This window comes from Pyrgilauda ruficollis, unplaced genomic scaffold (genome assembly GCF_017590135.1).
Source record: "Pyrgilauda ruficollis isolate IOZ18807 unplaced genomic scaffold, ASM1759013v1 scaffold25, whole genome shotgun sequence".
Taxonomy (NCBI): domain Eukaryota; kingdom Metazoa; phylum Chordata; class Aves; order Passeriformes; family Passeridae; genus Pyrgilauda; species Pyrgilauda ruficollis.
This window is the reverse complement of record NW_024523822.1, coordinates 1836270-1849738: the sequence shown is the minus strand read 5'-3', so window position 1 is coordinate 1849738 and position 13469 is coordinate 1836270. Positions and strand designations below refer to the sequence as shown.

At 35.9% G+C, this 13469-nt stretch overlaps 1 protein-coding gene across 3 annotated transcripts in view; it reads left to right on the top strand.

The window, feature by feature from the left end:
• The window catches only part of SREK1 (splicing regulatory glutamic acid and lysine rich protein 1), a 34754-nt gene extending 27290 nt beyond the window's left edge, over positions 1-7464 (top strand). For all 3 annotated transcript variants that reach the window (XM_041470591.1, XM_041470593.1, XM_041470592.1), the window contains exons 10-12: positions 3381-3476; positions 3950-4085; positions 5146-7464. In XM_041470591.1, coding sequence (XP_041326525.1) covers positions 3381-3476; positions 3950-4085; positions 5146-5298 — 385 coding nt within the window. In that variant the 3' untranslated portion in view covers positions 5299-7464. The remainder of the gene's footprint in view (positions 1-3380; positions 3477-3949; positions 4086-5145) is intronic.
• The last annotated feature ends 6005 nt before the right edge of the window (positions 7465-13469 follow it).

Sequence of the window (13469 nt, the reverse complement as noted above, 5' to 3'; positions counted from 1 at the left end):
AGCAGATGGGAGAAATGGACTAATAGTCCTCTCATGGACTTGAACAAAGAGAAAGGACAAGTCCTACACCCGGGCAGCAATAAATAGTGCCATTGCACCAGTATAGCATGGGAACTTGCTGGCTGTCAGGTCCTTGCAGGCAGGGAAGCCAGCAATGTTGTGAGTAGGTCAAGAGCGATAATTCTTTCCCTCTTCTGGTAAGGACACATGTAGAATTCTGTTCTGGGCTTCCCATTACAAGAGACATGCAGATGTACTGGAGTGAGTCCAGTGAAGGGCCATGAAGCTGATAAAGGACTTGGAGCTTCCTTCAGGGAGTACTGAGGAATCTGGGATTGTTTAGCCTGGAAAAGAGAAGGCTAAGGAGCATCTTACCAATATGTATGAATATCTGATAAGAGCATGAAGAAGACAGAGCCAGCGGAGGCCTGTGACAATTAAGAGGTGACAGGCACATATTGAGCTATGGGAAATAAAGGGGTTATTTTTCCTAGTGTTGAAATTGTGGTTTTGCTTGGCAGATTGGAACCAGTTACCTCAAGGGATTGTCTCTTCCAACCAAAGATCTGACTGGTTATGGCCCTGAATAACGTACTCTGATTGAGCCTCTTGTAAGGTGGGAAAGGGATAGGTTGGACTAAGTGATCTTCAGAGGGTTCTTCCAAAGTCAGTAATGTCAGTGCTCCTTGAAAATTAATTCTGAGTAGGTTGGGTTACGTTAGGGGTCTTTCTTTGGTGATGGACGTTGCATAGTTGAAATGGTTGCAGACCTTTCCAGTGAAGATCGTTCAACAGATAGGTATTTCAGTTGCATGAATTTCAGTACAGCAGATGACTGCTGATCATGTAAAATGTGAAATAGAAGAGTAAATGTAAAATATTTGGCGAATAGTCATCTTTTTGGAAAAGAGGAGGATGTGGAATAGGACATACAGGACCTTTTAACAACTAGATGGCAGCTGACCTTGCTTTTCTGACTTGCTTTGCTCGTTGGTACTGGAAGTAAGATAGTTATTTGTGACTCCTGGCTGAAAAAAGAAACAGACTAGGGGAAGTGAAATCAGTCGGAAAAGGAGCTATCTTACAGGCTAGCAGAGCCAGTAGCACCAGATGACATGCAGAATGTTATTTCCATGTATAATTAAGAGACACAGGATTACTATCAAAGTATTCGGAACTTGTTTCTTCTTAAATTTTGCAGTTAGTATTGTGTAAGACATATAATGAAATGGATGCACAAAAATCTTTTATGTAGAAATTTAATAGAGATGGGAACAGATGCAGTGAGACACAGTTATAATTTTTCAACTTCAAATAAGAAAAGCAGAAACTGAAAATAAAATTCAATGAATAAGCAGTTTCTAGTTTTAACACAATTGCTGAAGCACTTGGTTTGCAGGTACACATGCTGGAAAGCAAAATTAAGTGAGACTGTGTTCAGTGTAGCTGAAGTGACAGCACTGAGAGAGAATAATCAATTTCCAGTATCCTTAAATAAAGGTGATGATCAGTGTGGAGATGTTCAAAATGCATGTTAACTAGTGAATAGCTGATTAGTGACTGGTATTTACTACATGATTCTGAGCCTATTTTTTTATTTTTAGTTTATGAAAGATAAATCAAAAGTTTGCTGAACTAAGTACTTTAGAAATCTTGTCCTGTGCAGCTTCAGGTCACTGTATTGGTTTTGATTGAAAGAGAGTTAAATTTCTTACTAGCATCTGGTACAGTGCTGGAGTTTTCCTTTTTTTCCTGCTTGCTCTCCTCCCCTGGTGGGGTGGGGCTATGGAGGTTGATGGGCAAAAGAAGGCAGGGAATGAGCAAATGCCACTCAGGATTTAGCTGTCATCTGGGGTTCAACCATGACAGTTCTTTTTTGACTTCTTTTGTTTCCTCACCAGTCCCTCTCTTGTTCAGCCTTGTCGTGCTCTACAGGCTCTGTTTTGAGAGTTGAGGAAAGAACACATTAGTAATTGAAACAAAATAATTATAGTAACAGTAATAATTGTAATGGAAGGGACAGAGACAGATAAAACCCAAGGGAAGCAGGTGATGCACTACACAATCACTCACCCCTCACTGACTTTTGACCAGTTGGGTCAACTCTCCTGGCCATGCTCCCTTGCAGTGTCTTGTGTACCTGCTTGCTGGCAGAGCATGGGAAACGCATGTCCTTCATTTTAGGATAAGTAACAACTAAAACAACCATGTATTATCAACATCATTTTCATACTGAATCTAAAACACAGCACTGTTCCAGTTACTAGAATGAAAATTGTCCTGACTGAAATCAGGACAGTCACATAGATGGTATATGGAGTATCATTCTATGGATCGGTACTCTGATAGGTCAGAGTATCAATCCATATAGTAATACTGATTAATTTAAGTGTCTTTTTGTCACTTATCTAATAAATGTTGATTTCTTTGCTTTTCTAAATATTGAAGATTTAAAAATTCACAAACTGCAAAAGTTGTTTTGAATAAAAATAAATGTGGCTTTTGTGTTGTATCTAGAAGTTTTAAATTTCCCTCTTCAGTTGTTCTTCCAGTCTGCTTTTCCTGTTTTACAAAGAGTTGACGGGAAAAAAGTAATCTTGCTTTGACAGATGGCTTCTGCATTTATGTTAAATGTAATTGTACTGACTCCGTTTTTGCTTTAATTTAACATGTCCCTCAGTATAAAGTACCAGTTATTTCACGTTTTGTTGTATTCAAGATCAGACTCCATAATGGCAACTTCAGAAACTCCATTTAGCTATGTATAACAGTTGCTTTGTAAAACACTTCAAGCTCTTCCATGTGTTACAGAATGATGACATTCTGTTTGCTAAGCAAGGACCACTAGAGAAACAATAGATTTTATTTATCCTGACTTTGACAACAGTTTGGGCTTCATTTTGCGCTGTTTTTTTCTAAATCATCTAATTCTAGCTCATACATTTAGGAATTAAATTTTAATCAGGTTAAACTGAAGTTGCAGTGATCTTCAGGTTGTAATGTTACATTTTGAAATTCATATTGCTCAAATTATACCTTTTATCTTAATATGACTCTTCATTCAATTATTTTCCTGACTGAAGAAGCTTTTAACTGATACAGTATTACTGACGTCAGTGTGCTTTCATTGTTGTCAGATATATAAGGATTAAAAAAAAATTTTTTGAAAGGGCACATCTCTTTTTTTCCTTGCCTTGCCTTTACCACTAAACCGAAGCATGCAAAATTTTTTTTTAGTTTACACAGTTCATATTTTGTTAGGGATATAGAATGTCAGATTCAGTGGACATATTTCGATCATTGTAAGAGCTTTCTCTTTTTATCTCCTTTGAGTTTATTATTTTTGGGTTTTGATGATACTGAATTTCTTGGTCCCATAGAGAAAGGCGTAAAAGGAAGAGCAGAAGTCCTTCCAAATCTCCTAAAACATCAAAAACAGCAAAAAGAAAGTCTTCACGAACTCCTTCTCCAAGAAGGTCAGTTTGATGTAAACACAGAAATTAACGATCAGTAAAGAAGTAAGAATTTGTAGTAATTTCACTGTTTTACTGCCTTTGCGTTAATGATTTCAGATTATTTCATTTGGTCAGTATGATTCAGTTTTAATTTAAAACTAACTCAAAACTTTAACCAGTTTGAGCTCTGGTGTTCTTTCAGTGACATAATTTCAAATCAATTAGCATTGCAAATTGCTTCAAATAAATGAAATGCCTTAATTTGATACAGACTAAATTGCTTTTTTCTTGGCAAATACAGTGTGTGGTGGTCATATGAACTGTTCAGCTCTCTTCAGCCAAAAAAAGTGTCATTGTCTTTGCAACGGGATTTTTGGTTAAATTTGGGGAGATTCTTTGAAAGTCTGTGCTGGGTGTTTAGTTTGCAGTCAAATGGTTTGAAGTTCATTGTAGTTTGATCAAATCCTAATTTGAATAAAAAATTTCTGGAACAGAAACAAGAAAGAAAAAAAAAGAGAAAGAGATACAAATAATGAAAGGAGAGAAAGAGAACGCTCCACTTCCAAGAAAAAAAGTAGTAAAGAAAAAGAGGGAAAGGAGAAATCTGACAAAAGCACCACTACTTTGAAGGTAAGTTTGTGTGACCAAGTGATCAGCAGCATGAAGTGGTAGTGAAGCCATTACTGAAATTCTCTCTCTACTTTTTCTTTGTTTCCTCTCTTCTATTTCTTCTGTTCCTTACCAAATTAGTGTCGCTTGAGTTCAGTATTTGCTAGTTGGGGTTAGTAGGCCAGTTTAATTCTACATATATGATCTTCAGTTGACCTGTAGGAGTTTGTCTGCTTAGGTTACGGAAACACCTTTTTTCTCCTTTTTGTTGTGTGCCCTGTGTTAGCACGTGCCTTGCTTCCTACTTTTAGGACCAGGCAGGCTATTGGCTAACAAGCAGTATTTAGGGGTGGCTTGACTGTGAAACTGAAAAGATTACTTTTAACATAAACTCTGACTATACAGTTCAAACTCTCATTGAATTGGTCCTGGTCTGTACATTGGATTCTATAGGAGTAAAGTTGAAGAGTTGTGAAAGAGTGGTATAGGATTTTCCCCTATGAAATAGAAAGTACTGCAATTAGGAAAAGAAATATCTTCAAATTGTTTACTCTTACAATTTGAATAGCAGCAAAGAGTAGTTGTGCTCAGAATTACTCAGCTGTTACAAAACAGCTGGTTTAGGTGACTGTTCAAATGCTTGAGGAAGTATCTTAAAAGAACTCTAAAAATGTATCAGATACCTGACAAAAAAAATGAGAAAGAAAAAATTTACTCCTTTTCTATTTCAAAAATGTTAGTGATCTTAATTGCTGGAGCTGCTTCTCATACAGTCCATGGTGCTACTTGTTCTATAACTTTATACATGAGTTTATTTTAGTTAATAAAGACAGATCATTCTATGGCATAATTTCTTGGGTGATGGGTTGTTAAAAGTGCCAAACTTCAGCCATCTGAAAAAAAAAAGTATTTTAAAAAAAAGATGGGGGGGCAAAGAAGGTCACACCTCTATTTTAAAATTTGCAGACACAAGATACACATGTAGAAATTCAAACAATAAAATTACTGAGAGTTGGTTGGAAGTCATAGTCTATAATGCTAAGAATATTATTTTGTTGTCAAATAATTTTATCTTTGGTAGGACAAAGATAACAATAAAGAAGATCAGAATTCAGAAACTGACAAGGAAGTAGACAATAGAGATACACAAAGGACAGATGAAGTCAAGCTACAACAGAACGGGAATTGTCAACCAAATGAGGAAAATCTCTCAGTTAAAATGGAAGAGGTTTAAAGAATGGACTTCTTATTCAACTAAGGAATGAAATCCAAAGCATTTTATTTCCCAGAATGAGGAAGAAAATGTCAAAGCAATCAACCTGAACGTGTTGATAGTACTAGTAGCTCCTCCAGTTCATGTGATAGCTTTGTTGTCTTCTTGCTGTAAAGCAAGAGCACAGACCTGTAGTTAATACCATGAAAAGGCAGATGCCATCAGAACTATTCATCTCTGAAAATCCATGCATTTCCATGATGGCTGTACTTGTAAAATGATTTATGTTAAGTTTTGCTATAAGCTGTTACAAATAACTAGAAACTGAAAGATGTAAACCTGTACTTCCCAAAAAAAGCTGAAGATATGCATTGAAGGTTGTTTGAAATACTGCTTGTTGATGACTTTTGTATTGTTTTGCCCTGTAGGTTAAAAAAATCCACAAAAACTTTAATGTGTGCTGTTTGATGTGCTTGAAAATGGTGCATAAATATATACACTTCCTTTCCTTGTAAATGACAACTGTAGGGAAAGGGGGTTTAAGCATAAACATGGTTTTACTGTTCTTATGTTAAATACTCACAGATTAGTATGTTTTTCATTTGCTCACTGCTCGAGATTCTTAGGGTTTATTATTTAAAATAATTTCTTACTAATATCTCTGAAATTAATATTTCTTTTAAAGTATTTGAACAATGCATGCGCTTTTTCTGTTCCTAGAAGGAACATTGCCGTGTTATAGATACTAGGTTAGCTTACAGGGTTATTTTGGGGTTGTTTTGTTTTGTTGTTTTCTTTGTCCGTAGAGAAGTGAGCACATCTATATGATGATACCAGAACTTACAGCTTTGTTTTGCAATGTACTGCAGTGTGTCTGTTCAGCTGAAAATAGTACAGGTGCCATTAAGAAAATAAATTTTTCATTTTTGTTAAAAAAATATGGGAGCACAAGCAGAAGCTTTAGTGCCTTCTTAAAATGTGGTATTTTCTAGAAATGTATATGTGCTGTTACACATTTTTAGCTAAATCTTATATGATCTCTCTTGCTACTTTGCCACCACCATACTGTAGACAAAAATGCAAGTGACTTGCCAGAATGGTTGTTTGATTCACTTGTTAAAATAGTGAAGCTCCATTTTACTTTTATTTTTTATTCTTAGAAGAGATTTATAAATAAGAGATGTAATTTGGGGACCACCACTGTACAAAAGTAGTAGCTGAATACAAAGTGTGCTCTGATCACCTGCATCAAAGAAAGCTCTTAAGACATATACTATACATTTGGATGGCCTTAATTGTTACCTCTCTGTTATTTTCTCTGATACCTGTTGGGCAATATAAAAGGAATGGCGTGCAAAGAAATGGGGGATAAATAATTTGAGGAAGAAAGTTCTAATTTTCGCAGGGCTTACTTAGTAGAGATTCTTCTATAATTTTTTGTGGAGAAAGCATGCAAGAAGAGAATCACAAAACAAGTGGCTTTGTCTTGGCAAACATAGCTTTTGTTCTTTGAAGTAATTTAATCGGTTATATGAGACTTCTGATAAGTTATGCTTTTAAGACATAATTATAGCTAAAATCACATAGATTATTTTTACTACAACTTAATGCAATCAAATTATTAATTGCCTTACCTCATGGGAAGTGTCATTTCTTTCAGTTAAAATAAAAAACTAAGTGTATTGGCTATTTGCTTTCTACTTGTTTTACTTTTCCTCCGCATAGTTAGTTTTTTCAGTGGAAGGGAAGCATATTACAGGGAATGAAAACTTTGCCCAGCTCCTAAGGTAGTGAAATCCAATTTGATTGTGAAGCTGCTTAATCACTCCTCATTTTCTAGAAGATTTAATGTTCTTGCCACTGTGTACATTTCAGACAACAGAAAATGCTTTACCATGTAAAGTATAGAACAGCCATTTTTGTGATGTTTAAGCCACATGCTGTTGGCTGGTAAACAGCTAATTCTGATAAAAGAATAAAAAATTGTATGCTTACAGGAAGACTGTGAAAGATTGTGTCTTGCAACAACAGCTGTCTTATTTATGATGTGTAAGTAGCATAGAGCAAAGAGATTGTTTGTATACTTGTTATCTTTGGTACCATTTCACTAATAAAGTAAGTATTTTAGAGGGATGTTTCTGCTGGTACATACTTATTAAAGGAATATTTTTAGACCATCTGGATTTACTCATAGAGCTTCTTTCATTTTAAATGTGGATATTAGTGAAAACATATGTATTACTTATGTTTTCTATGAAAAGCTAAATTTCTCTGTTGGGAAGAACTAGAATTCGTTCAGTGTGTCATGTTTTAGCTGGTGTTAGTTTGGTTTCTTGAGTTTTGTTATCCTGAAATAGCATAGTTTTATGATGTATCACGTATAAAATATGTAAAGGATTGTGTATGCTTAGCTGAGAAATATGCCTTTGGAAGTTAATAGTTATGGATGGCAGCATTAACTTACTAAGTAGGTTATCACCTGTGTGAGGCTATATGCAGCACATTGTTATATTGTCTGTTAATTATGGTTCCCTTACAAAAAGTGTCTTGGGGATTTTAGGGTCTTTGTTCAGTTGGTTTTGTTGGTTGTTTTTTTGTTAAGGAAAAAAAGCAACCAAAGCAACCAGCCACCAAACACACATTTCTTCCTCTCCTCAAGTCATATTTTCTTGCAAGTACTTTGCAAGATACTTTTTATTTTCTGGTTTTGTTTTGTAAATACTGTGCAGATCTGTGAGGTAGCTACGATCTGTCCATTTTACCAGGTGTTCCTAAAAAGGCACCCCTGGAGAACTGTTAGTCTATGAAATGCTTATCTCTGCAGAGGATAGCTCACTTCCCAACTGGTAACATAGCACAGTAATGAAGTTCCAGCCTGCTCCTGCAGGACTGAGTGCATCATCCACTGAAAGTGTCCATCTTCCATGGGAAGTCCATTGCCTTCATCATTAACAAGCTTATGTGCTGAGCTGCTGTGTCAGATCATCTGGTCTTGCACTTTGTAAATGGGATTAACGTGGGTAGAGGTTTCGAGAAGTGTGGTTAATGGTAGCTGTGTTGTTTTACATGTAGTTTCATCTGAATTAGCACTTACTTGAAAATGTAAATTGCTCAGAAGAGCAATTATATGTTGCCGTTTTTGCTAAGATCACATAAAGCACATAAGTATCCATTTAGTGCCTGTAGCTAATTCCCAAGAGGGTTCTGAATTGCATTCTGAAAAAAGAAGGTAGCAGAAGAGAATTTGGTGGATCAAACAGGATGTCAAGCTCAAAATAGGGGTGGCTGGGGCTTAGATGATTTCATCAAAGTCAGTGGATTTACACAGGTGTGAGGCACAGAATTTTGTTTGCAAATTCCAATAGTAGTATGGTATGTAAAGAATTCTTAGTTTCCATATGTTGAAACTGGGGATTAGGGATTATAAAATTACTTGGTTAGAAACTAGAAATATCTGAAGAATGCTTGGGAAATGGGTGAGATGTGGGTTTTCGCTATTAGGTGATCACCTGCTAATTTTTTTTATGGCAGTTTCAAACAGATACATCTGAACTAGCCTTATGTTAGTGGGCTGGCAGCAGCCTATGCGTAGCTTGGATTCTGAAATGAGCTGTGGACACTTCAGTGCCATTTATGCTGCTAGAATGAAGTTAAATTCATTCAGTCTGTGTCGCATGCTTTGCATTGCATGCTATGTTCACTGGCCCAGTTACGTTTAGACAATAACCTGAAATTATGTTGAAACTCTTCACATCTGTTACATAGTAGCTTCTCTCTTTTGCCCTTAGCTTGTACTGCTATCTTGTAATAGTTACTAGTTTAGGGAAGTGATTTTTTTTTTTTTTTGGTTGTTTTAAGGAAGAGATAATAAGTAAATCCTGCTATGTACGTTATAAATTATTGAATGTGTATTGCCAGTCCTTATTTAGTTATTTTTCATTGATGAGTAGGACCCTTGCAAACAGTAATGCTATAATGGTATGTTAGGTCTGAAGCATCTCCGCATCACTTTTGTAGTGAAAGCAGATCAGAGCTCATGTATTGTTAGAGGAAAAAGAAATACAAAATAATCTTGAATTTTGTAGATGTTAATGTGATAATAGCATTGTAGTGGTAAAACAATCCTAAAGATGTGAATTTGGAATCATTATCTGGGACATATGCTGCTTTCCATTTTATAGCAATCAAATATCACCTTTGATGTTACCATAATTTTGAAAGTGAAAATTTGACTTAGTGGCATAAATGCTGAAATCTGTAAATGGCTAAAATCATGTCAATCAGTAGACAGTTCAGAGAGATGTAGTTTTCTCACCAGAGACTAGAGTGTGGAGAATTGATTATATGTAGATATCATTAAGTGCTAGAGCCTAAAGAGAATCTGAAATGCAGTTTTGTTTGCTAATACATAAGTTTTTAGCTTGTAGTTTAGCTTTATTTTTATATGTTGAAACGTGTAATTAAAAGTATATTGAAAAATAAAAGCACTGTACAAAAGGATTTTTTTAATGTAAGAGAACCACACTTTTTAATTCAAGACTGCCTTGTTTGTAGGTAAGTCTTATTGCAAGATATGAGCACATTAGCACAAGGTTTTCTTTTGTATTGTCTTCAATGTAATACAGCTTAATAAACTGCTCAATATGTGGAGGCAGATACTTTCCCTCTAGTTTGAGGAGATGCGGCTGTTAACACTTCAGTTCTGTATTATTTAAGTAAATACTACAGTTGGGAAGCTATCTACCAACTTAAGCTTGTTATCTGAACATGTGAACTCTTACTATCCAAGAGGGCAATATTTTTTGTCATGACAAGTCAGCTTTAAGATTGTCAAGCTTAATACAGGAGAGCATGGACAGCAAAAATTAGATTTTAGCTGTTTGTACTATTCTGGAAAGTTTTAGCTTACACCTTTTTTTTTAATTTGTTACTTTTTTTTTTTATGTTCATCTAGTGCCAAATTTGATGTGAGATCAGAAATTTTTGGTGTATGAAGTGTATTCTATAGTAGTTGCTAACATTATTTTGCATTGAAAAGGCTGTGTCTCTTTTGGCCTGAAAAGTTTGTCAGCAATGGTAAAATAATAATTTAATCTGCCTTTCATGCAGTTCTTGATAGCCTTAATGAGGCTGCCAGTTAACTGGCTTTCTTAGAAATCGTTGCTATGTTCTTTCCTTAGTGCAAAGATTTAGAGCTGCTGCTGCTGCTGCACTGATGAGTAAATCATGGGCCGTTTAGAAACTGCTACTTTGAAAAACTGTCATTTACATAACAATCAAACGAATGACTGATTTAGCCCAGAAAGATCAAGAGAGGAATTTAACATTCACAGTTTATGTAGCCTATCTGTGGGTCCTTTCTGTTATTTTCCCGACTGATATGGGAGCTGTGTCTAATTTGTTACACAGATATCACACCCATCACAGTCTGGATTCAGGTATACCTGAGGAACCGAAGAACCAAAAGTAGCAAAATGTAGCAAAAAGTACTATTTTCCTTCTCCAAGTTTGAGATTTTTGTTAATAATGTAGGTATTCTAAGTTTAATTAACAGGTAACCAAACTTGTCCTATGTTGGTAGAGTTTATTTTTGCATTAATGAAGCAACTATGAAAATGGTACATGTAAAGAAATATGAAATGCAAGTACATTGTTGTTCTTTTCATAAATGAACCGTGTCCCAAAGTTCTAATGGTGTCATAAACTCACTTCCACTAAATTTAGATGAGATACAACACATGACTATACAATTTTTCTCTTTTTTTTTTCTTTAATAGGCTTTATCTGCTCCAGAGTTAAGTGCTTTGAAGCTGTCTTTTGTACGGATACTGACAAGAGTGTTACAGGAAAGGTGATAAGGGATTAAGTAACTGAATGTATCATCACTGTTTAGTTACAGAAGAGACTTCTGAATCCCGTCTCTGAGGAGGGGATTTTCTTTGAACAAGATACTAAAGTTTCACCAGAAAGGGTGTCTCACTTGCAAACAGTAAGTTAGTAAATGTGACTGTATAGAAGACTATGTCAAAGTAGGAATCAGTAGTGCAAGAAGAGCTTCTGACACTAAGTACCTATCAATTTATTGCCATAGAAGATTTGCTACTAAAATTTACTTCTCAATGCCTAAGCTTCTCAATTGCTTTGTATATTTTGTAAGAGTCTAAATAGCAATGATTAGGACAAAAAAGTTTGAGATGTACTGTTCCTCAGACTAACTTGCCCACTAGTGATCTTGTGATTTTTGAGGTCAGGCATGTCTGAGACTCATGGCTGGCTTAGCTCCCTCTGATTTAGTCACCACAGGTGATGTAGTGACCATGTCTGTGGTCTTGAGAAGTGCATTTCACCATGCTCTTCCTCCCTGTGAAAGCAGAGAGAAACAGATCTGAGAAACATACTGCGATAACTTTGCAATGGTTCAAAATTGTACATTACAGAGAAGCAGGGCTAGCCTCTACATGAGATTGTGACAGTGACGCATGGTAATTGTAAATGCAAATGTTTCAATTGATTACAAATTTCATTTCATAATCAATTTGTATCAGTGAGGAGATCATTTAATTCACTGAGATCTTCAAAATTGTGATACATTTGTTATGTTTCATTCCAAAGAGGATGGATAGATGACAGCTATGTATTACAGTTTGAGACAGGGGGAGCTGGAGGCCGCTTTATAGGACCATTTTTCAGATAGTGTGGGACACACAGTAAGTCACTGTAATACTCTGTTCTTCTTCTCTGTTCTTCACTCTACTAATTTTATATCAGAACTTGGAGTACTCTGTTCAAAGTGTGTCAATACTGAATTAATTAACTGGAAGTGTACTTCAGAATCTTTTGATGAAGAAAGTGTTAGACCTGGGTCATTGCATTGCACTGAATGCATTAGAAATGGGCGTTTGTGGTGCTTTTATGGCTAGATGAAAAATGGTAGCCAAGTCTTGGGTAAGTTAATTCATTCTAGTAAATCAAATTCCTTTTGATCATTTTTACCTTGGGAAATTATTTATAGTTGTAAGAACTGTTGTAATTCAGTAGGTGATAATAAAATATATAAATCCTATTACTTTTTAAAATAACTTCTGTCAGATCTGCAACTATTCCAACAGCAGCATATAACTGCAAATGGAGAGAGTAATCAAAAGAGACAACTAGAGATCTATGAAGACCATAAAGGTAAGAATTATTATTTTAGAAGCTGTGTCAGCCTTCCAGATCATAGTGCTACATAAAAGCAGTCAAGCGTCATTCCTGATCTGTCTTCTATTACAAAGAGGTGAGGAGTAACTGTCCAAGCCTGCTGGTACCACTGTTGGTTCATCTTCTGACTTGTAGGCAGACCTTTGAGATATAAAATGCCTGACATTAGTGATCAAACATCTCTGGATATGATGATTATTTATACCATGTAAACTTGCTGCAGCTTGGTGCTTAGCTGCTTGGAAGCTGTGACAGTGTTTGGGTGGAGGAGGAGTTTTGGGTTTGGGGACAGGGTGAGTACTCTTTAGAGTTCAGTCTCTACATTTCCTTTTGTGTTATGAAGGTGTGAACTTGTATACCATGAACTATGAAGTGAAGTATCATAGAGACAGATTGGAAGACCAGATAAGTAAATAATGAAGAATTAATGACTGTAGTGGTTGCAGTGTTAGAGGAATGAATGTAATTTGCAATGAGGCCCTGCTGTTGGATGGGTGCTTGGGCAGGATTCTGCTTTAGTGCTTGTACAGAAACTTAGTTTTACTATGCAGAATTTATAATCTTTAACACAAGCTTTTCAGAAAGCTCATGGTGTTCTTGCCTTTGGATCACTGTACTGCTCTTAAAAAGACACCCTTTCCAGCACAATACTTTGAATCAAGCCAAAAATCCTCCTTTTTAAACATGGATATGTGTATCATTTACCAAAAATTGCCAGATCACAGTCTTGGGTTAGCTGTAGCAATACATTATTTTGAAAGAGTTCTCTTTATTGCTGAGAACACAGGCTAGTTGTGTCACCCAAGAGAGAAACCTCCAAAAAAGCTTGAAGCCCCTGAAGGATTGTTGAGGGGATTACAGGGTAGAAACAAAAATATTTAAGCCAGAATCGGTCCTGGAATTTCGGAAAGTACAAGTATGACAGCTGATGTAGGAAGAGCATCTTCTGGAAGTTAGGCTATGCTGGACTCCAGTGTAAAACTCAGTGCTGG